Source organism: Cryptotermes secundus, unplaced genomic scaffold, assembly GCF_002891405.2.
Source record: "Cryptotermes secundus unplaced genomic scaffold, Csec_1.0 scaffold603, whole genome shotgun sequence".
Taxonomy (NCBI): Eukaryota; Metazoa; Arthropoda; class Insecta; order Blattodea; family Kalotermitidae; genus Cryptotermes; species Cryptotermes secundus.
The window spans coordinates 226101-234006 of NW_019721770.1; the positions used below are offsets into that span (position 1 = coordinate 226101).

Sequence of the window (7906 nt, forward strand, 5' to 3'; positions counted from 1 at the left end):
ACACCCTGTATATATATATATATATATATATATGTGTGTGTGTGTGTGTAAAAGGTAAAAAAAGGTAAAGTTGTCCCTGTGAACTCGTTAAGCACTACGCTATGAAGGAATATGGGGGAGTGCATTATAGATCTACATTCTCTGAACTTTGGCACTAGATGGAGGTGAGTGGTCAGCTTCAAGTGCCAGCTGCTTTACCCCTGGGGAAAGTGTCCTCAGTACCCCTCGGATAGGAGGTTGGGTGGACCCCAGAGCCTGTCTGGACAATGTGGAGAAAAGAAAATTCTTGACCCCACCAGTACTCAAACTCTGACCCATCATCCAGCCTGTAGCTATACTAACTACGCTATACCAGCTCAGTGTAATATATGTATATTATGTAGTATACATTATGTAATACAATAATATATACCACATTACTATTATGTCCAGAATATACCACTAAAAATATAACCACACTGACTGTAGAAGTAATTTAAGTAGAAATTCTATATAATTCTAGAACTATTTCAAGAATACAGTCTTCAAATAACTCCTAAAATTTAGAAATTAGTCACTTTTCAGATCCAGAAATAACTATGACTGTTAATATGCTATGCAGCTGATAATCACAATAGCTTATGATGAAGTCAACACAAGCCTGCCATTTCACAAATGTCTTGCATTAAAATAAAAAATGTGTCAAATATACTATGGTGAAAGTAAAGTAAAATAGTAAAGGTATCCCTGTAACAGGCCGTGAGGGCCCACAGGGTTGTGAGATGTTGAGGTTCCCACATTTCTAGACAATCGGCTCATAGATGGCGGCAAGGTTGTCAGCCTTATGTGCCAGCCGCCCTTTACCCTCAAGAACATTCAAAGATTATTTCTGGTACTCATTTCTGTTAGAGGCTGAGTTGACCCAAGGGCCATGGTGTGGCTGGAAGGATTAGGTCAATTGAAAAAAAATCCAATGACCTCATCAAGACTTGAACATGTGACCTTCCAGCTTGTAGCATAGTGCCTCAAACAACTATGCTACCGCATGCCCCATACTATGGTGCCACATTTTAAATTTATATACCAAATTTTAGTCCTTTACCTCTCCAAATTAAAATTTAAATAGTACTATCAGTTATCTTCATAATCAACTGAGTAACAAATTAAAATAAAATTTGGCAAATATTATTTCAAACATCCAGTCTATGTCAGACATTTTGTAGCAAGTTCACACAAAATATCTACCAAATTTAATCATGTTAAATCCAACCTGAATCCAATTGCAATCAAGAAAGTCAATTTAACAACATGAAATGTTTCATTAAATAAACCATTACCATGGAAACAGGCTCCATAGAATATGCTTGTGTTCAAAACATAAACTAGAGGTAACTTTAGATGGGGTTGCACTATAAAACTATTTATTAAATATACGTGTAACTTTGACATCATTTGTAAAAACTGACCTAAAATTTGTCATTAAATTTGCCAACTTCTAAATTGTCTGCAACTGATAATTCTTCTGTATATTTCTGTTTTGTTTGTAAATATGCACAAAAATATTATAGTTATATATTTTAAAGACACTACAGATCCTTGAGACTCGCACATCAATACTCAACAAAGCAACATTACAGGGCAAAAAGTTAAAAGCATTAATTAATATTAATACAACGTTAAAATAACTGCATAAATTCAGAAGTTTAAAAATAAACTGGAATTCTCTTATCATACAAGATTTGCAGCCAGTTACTTAAAATTTGTTGTTTGGACAAATCGGTTTATTAAAATGTTAATCTCCTAAAATAACCTCCAAAAATAATCACAGAATATTTATCACTCACCTTTTGTAAATGTTAAACCAACTATTTGTGAAAAGTCAAGAGTTCGCTGCTGTGCTGATGTAAAGCGCTACAGAAACAAATGCTGTATCTTATTAACATGATTCTGACTTCCTTTACAATCATATTACTTTACAATATTAACATTATTTTATAATAATCAAGTAATATTTTCATACTCATTTAATAATACTGTTACAGAAAGAACATACTTGAAACTATTTTAAATCTGAGAGCAACAATTCCTTGCAAACAAGTTGTTCAACTACATTCTAAAGGGCTGTGAGAATGGTGTATAATGCTCAGAATTACTGGTTTTTTTACTTTGTCAATCATCCGATGTTCTAAGAAATAAGAGAACAGTGATTAACCTTTATCGGACGAACATCATCATATGATGTCGTTAAAAGTTAGGGCAGCTGGCCGAACGTCATCATATGATGTTGCGGATTCCACGCGTGTAAGGTTTTTTTTAATATTATATTAAAAATATAAATTGTTCTATTTACATGATTTTTGGTCACCACCTTTATAAGGAGACAGCCTTCGTTCCTGCATGATCTAATGTAATCTAGGGACGTCATATGACGTTAAAAGTAAGGACAAATTTAAGAACGACATCATATGATGTCGCGCATTCCACGCGTGTAAAGATTTTTTTAAAATTAAATTTAAAATATAAATTGTTCTTCTATTTACATAATTTTTGGTCACAACCTTTATAAGGTGACAGCCTTCCCTCCTGCGTGATCTAATGTAATCTACCGACGTCATATGGCCGAACGACCTCATATGATTTCGCGCATTGCACGCGTGTAAAGATTTTTTTAAAATTAAATTTAAAATTAAATTTTTGCTCTACTTACGTGATATATGTTCACCATCTTCATGAGGAAACAGCCTTCCCTCCTGCGTCATCTATGGTAATGTGGCCTTCGTATGGTACTGCCGAAAACATTCCGAAATGCAGAGTCCGACGTCGCAGCTCACGCACTTCGTACGAACGCTAGACCGCTTCCCACGCGAAAAGCACACACGACACCTCAGTTGCGATTTAGAGGAAGCAGGCCAGTGATGTCGAGCTGCAGTGATATTTATCCCCGCAGCTACACCGGAATAATTATTCACACCTCTCCAGCCACACTGGTCTGGCGGTCCCCAAGTTGCTGACGAAGGTGATGACCCTTCGTCCGCGGAATCAGAACTCCAACTTTGCTCGCCCCTCTCAGAATCGGTTCAATAGCAGTCCGAATCTGTGTCTTTGAACAGCTGTTTCTCAATTTCAGCATCAGAACTCCAACTTTCCTCGCCACATTCAGAATCGGTTGAATAGCAGTCCGAATCTGTGTCATTGAACAGCTGTTTCTCAATTTCAGCATCTTCCATATGACGTCGTCGTGTATACGGCTCTCTAGCAGTGAATCTCTGTGCTTAGACCACGAAAAGAAGCTATAAATCTTAACCTCGAGCCCACACATACAAAAATTTCATTCACGACTTGGCTGAACCCAATATCTACTTCATAATGTCATGGGTGGCTAAACTTATACTGCGATGTTTCAAAATCGTTACAAACACAATGGTTTGACTGCAATGAATGAACGAATGACCGATCTGGCAACACCATATTCTGAGAATTAACTCCCGTATCTTTCTAAAACATTACACAGCGAGCGATATCAGACGCATACAGTCATGCATACTGAAATGTCCCATACGATAAATAAGCGTCAACAAGAGACATCATTGAATGTGAAGTCGCCACAAGGACTTACACTGCTAAAACGCATGGTGCAGAAAATGTATTACACTGCTAGAACGCATGGCGCAGAAAATGTATGAATTTTGGGAATTTTTTTGGGGGAATCAGTGTAAAAAATTTTTACAGATATTAAAATCTGTAAATTAGAATATCTGATTCTATATTCTTTCTACATTAAAGGAGCGTTCATTTCGTTCATCATAAAAAATGTAGAAATCACACCATTTTTTGAAACATGCTTACAATTTCATTGCCCTTGAAGGGCGTGCATTTAAATAAACTCCGTCCAGCTGCCCCTACCGGAAATTAAATGGCCCGTCCGATAAAGGTTAAGGTTATATCTTTCTAAGGGAAAGAATGGAGTAGGTATCTCCCTCATCACCTGAGGACAGAAACAGATCCAATTTCTGAAACACTGTGTTCTCTAGTTTTTTAGAATACTGGACAATGGCCACAGTTCAAAAACCCAGTAATTCTGAAGTTGTTCAACATTCAACATCAACCACTGTCTCAATTCTTACTGTGCCAAAGGAATATGAACAAGTTTAGCAAACAACATTGTTGAAAAATTTGGTTACAGATAGTTCGATAGAGGAAACAAAAAAGCTATGCAGGAATGCATGCTATGTGTTTTATGACAAGACTATTATATTGCAGGAAGCACACCATACCAACAGTGGAGTTTCATTCTCACAGTCACGGTATTTACATAAAACTATTTATACAACATGTGAAAAGAAAGAACATCTACATACAAGGTCAGCATTCACAAAGATTGCCAGGTCTTAAGAGGTAATGAAAAGGCACTGCTTATGAATATTTTTCAATTCTGTAACACAATGCAAAAATGATTTCTACAGAAAGATTAATACAGTGTATTCTACATCAAAAATAGAATTCTGAAAAGAATCTTATGAAGCTGAATTCATCTGTATTTGGAAAGACTTTCAATATACAATCCTTGGGCTAAAAGAAATCTACACTCTCACATCAAAAGTGTGACATCCTCCACCCTCACCAGGTCCATAGGGGCAAAAATGACCTAAAAGATCATAAATCGGGAGTTTATCAACATAAAGGAACCATAAAACCATAAAGAACGTCCATACATTCCTTTGAAAATGTTACATATGGTTGCAAGATTTTAGGTTCTTGTAGCAGCAAACAGGAAGAATGCAGTCTTCTAAGATGCAAGCCATACAGTCTGGCAGAATGTTACCAATATTTTGGAGGAACCTGCTGCCTCCATCTACCTTCAAAATGTAAGGAGCAGGTTCCTTCAAAATACTGATAACTCTCTATCACACTACACGGCGTCGCATCCCAGAAGCCGGTAATCTCAAACACATTTTGAAACTGAAGGGAACCTCTTAACATAAACATAAATCAATGAATGGTGATATTAAGGTCATACGACAATAAATGTAATAATCTTTTGTACACACAGTCTACAGGTTTAAATCCACACAAGACATGACTGATATATTTGTTTCTCATTTCTGCCACCATTATGTCACACTTTAACTACTGTATGAAGCATATTTGATGTACATGGGGCAGAAGAAAGTTTCAATTTTCCATTTACTTTACTATTCCAAGTTGGCTCCACTCCCATTTTTAGATGGTCACTATACTGAAAAAAGGGAAATAAGAAAATCTGACAATAAGCTATACATTTTTCACTATATGAGCATGAAGAAAAATGATTCCTTTAATGAACACCTGAATCATAACACACAGTAGCTGGATAAAGAAACCAACACCATCAATGTTCCTACAACAGTGCATTTCAGTCATACACACAATGCAACACGTACCTTATTTAATCACAGGCAACAGCACCAAATGAACTAATATCATGATTATGCATAGCAATTCGGAAAAGTATGAAAGGGAGCAGTCTCAGCATATCTCAAGCAATATAGCTTAGAATGAGGAGAAGTTATGAAAATGTGTCACTTGAGATCTGCGTGCGGTACTATCAAATCAGGTAAATTATGGCAAAACACATTTGCTTGAGCCAAAAATTTGTTGTGTTGTGACTTGACATGAGACAAATCACCTTTTCATAAACAAATAATAATTTCCATTAAAATATTTTGCTTTGGTCTCTTAGGCAGGAACAATAGCATTTAAAAATGGGAAGTATTATTCACAGAAACTGGAAAAGAAAACATGATAGCACATGTCTCCATGAAGAACAGGCATAATACTGGCTCAATATTACCTGGACCACTCTAGTATATTAAAAACACTTCTTCATTGTTTTGGCTAATTTTTCATTCACACATCTGTAGAAGTGAATTCACAGTGCCATCCTTATTTCCTCTATTTGCTTCAAATACAGATTTTATGACTTCCTTGTCCATATTTGGGAACATCTCTTCTATCTGAAAAAAAAAAAAGGAACTCCTTATAATACACCACCGCCATCACAGCTGTTGCCACCACCACCACCACCACCGCCATCACTACCCTTAATATTCTTCCACCAGAATAGACTGTCTTATAAAAAAAATAATCTTCTGTTGTTCTCTGTCTTCTCATAAACAACAAAGTATAACTGTCCTTGTGAAGATTCAAACCTAGATCATCCATCCGATAGCTTAGATATTATACTGAATGAACTATCCTGGCTCTTAGGTATAAAACCATTCCAGATAGTTCAAACAGTTGTCTACATGGCAGCAAACATTTTAAAAAATGTTTCATGCTATCCTGTAATGAAATGGCATGACAGGATATTCCTTCACAAATAAGGAACAAAAGTGGAGCAGTGTATTCCAATGAGGAGTACGTATTATCATAATGTTCTCTCAGTCATTACAGGTACAAATTTACTCTTCAAAGGCAACTGCACTATGCAGTCAGTAATTTCATATCCTTGTACATTATTAAACATTCACCTTAGCAAGACATTAAAATAAAGATTTAGATCATAAGATCACTACTTTATGTCATGCACACTGTATTTCAGGGGAACCTGATATAGATAAATTCTGGCTTAACATAAACTAAATAAAGTGGTATTTGTGCATGGGCACTATGCCCTGAAGACATACTGTGGAGTAAAGGCATAGCTCCTTGCATTCTTAGCCTTGATACTAAATTAAGTTGTGTCATCAGCTTCATGCCCTCAGAAACAGCTCAATATCTACTGGAGAGAAGGCTAGGTGAGCCTCAGGGCAATACTGATGCTTTGGAGAAAATACAAATTTCTCGACTCTGGAGGGAATAAAACCCCAATTCCTTTGTCATCCAGCCCACGGCCTAGTAACTATAACAACTGAGCTGCCCTGGCTTACAAGTAAACTAGGGCTTATAAATAAAAATTTCCTGAATGCTTTTAATAAGGTCATTGAATTTTTTTCAATTGACCTAACCCTTCCAGCTGCGGGGTGGCCAGCTCATAAGGCTGATAACCTTATCGCCATCATTGAGCCAATTGTCTAGATGTGGGACCCTCGTCTCACAACCCTATGGGCCTTCAGGGTCTGGTACAGGGGTAGTGTTACTTTTTTTACTTTATGGACATTGAAATTCTAAATTTCACCAATTATAAGTAGGCCTACTTGAAAAGATACAAGCAGATGGGCATACACAACCTTATTACCTATCTTATGCTCAACCTCTCACATTATGTACTTTGTGCACAGAACAGAACAATTACATATGAAAGATTTCTGGCTTAAAGCATAATTTTAGTAGATGCAAACTGTCAGGTTCACTGCTTTACTGACCTGTTTCAGTTCCTCTTCAGAAAGCTGCAGAGGCTGAGCTGGCTGTGCTGGTTGGGTAGGTGGAGCAGTATATACCGACACAGGAGCATAGGAGGGGCGCATCCCATACATGGGTGTCGGCATCATTACTACAGGTCCTACTGAAGGGTACAGGGCATATGAAGGTTGAGAAGATGTCAACTGAAAGCAAAGTTACAGTTATTAGGGACCTGGCAGTCTCATCTTGTTCAGAGGGTCTGAGGCTGAATCCCAAACTATTTGTACATTTGAGCGTGGGCCTTCATGTGCATAGATCAAAGCCACCACCTATGTCAAAGTTTACATCTTTGGAATGTGAATAATCCCATTCCTCCTCTGTTTTAAGCCCATACTAACCCTTCCTGGTTACAAGGTTATACAACATTCTCCCTAGTCAGGATGTTTCACCCCTCTTCTCTGTGTGTGTGTGTGGGGGGGGGTTCATTTATAATGCTGTCAGTATTTCAGACTATGTGCCTGAATGGCAGAACGACTGGAGAACAATGAATTGCAAATGACTGGAAGTGGTTATGGCCTAAGTCAGGTGTTATCATGGAATTTGTTTG

General features: G+C 37.2%; 1 protein-coding gene across 2 annotated transcripts in view; it reads right to left on the reverse strand.

Moving 5' to 3' along the window:
- Window positions 1-4392: 4392 nt before the first annotated feature.
- The window catches only part of LOC111875743 (toll-interacting protein), an 8408-nt gene continuing 4894 nt past the window's right edge, over window positions 4393-7906 (reverse strand). The window contains exons 5-7 of one of the 2 annotated variants that reach the window (XR_002844794.2): window positions 7323-7502; window positions 5810-5972; window positions 4393-5215 (exon numbers count right to left, since the gene is read on the reverse strand). Coding sequence is in view for 1 of the 2 variants with exons in the window: in XM_023872233.2 (XP_023728001.1) it covers window positions 5862-5972; window positions 7323-7502 (291 nt within the window). In the remaining variant the exon portion in view is untranslated. Of the gene's footprint in view, window positions 5973-7322; window positions 7503-7906 lie in introns of both variants that reach the window. The other variant, XM_023872233.2, reaches the window with a different exon arrangement.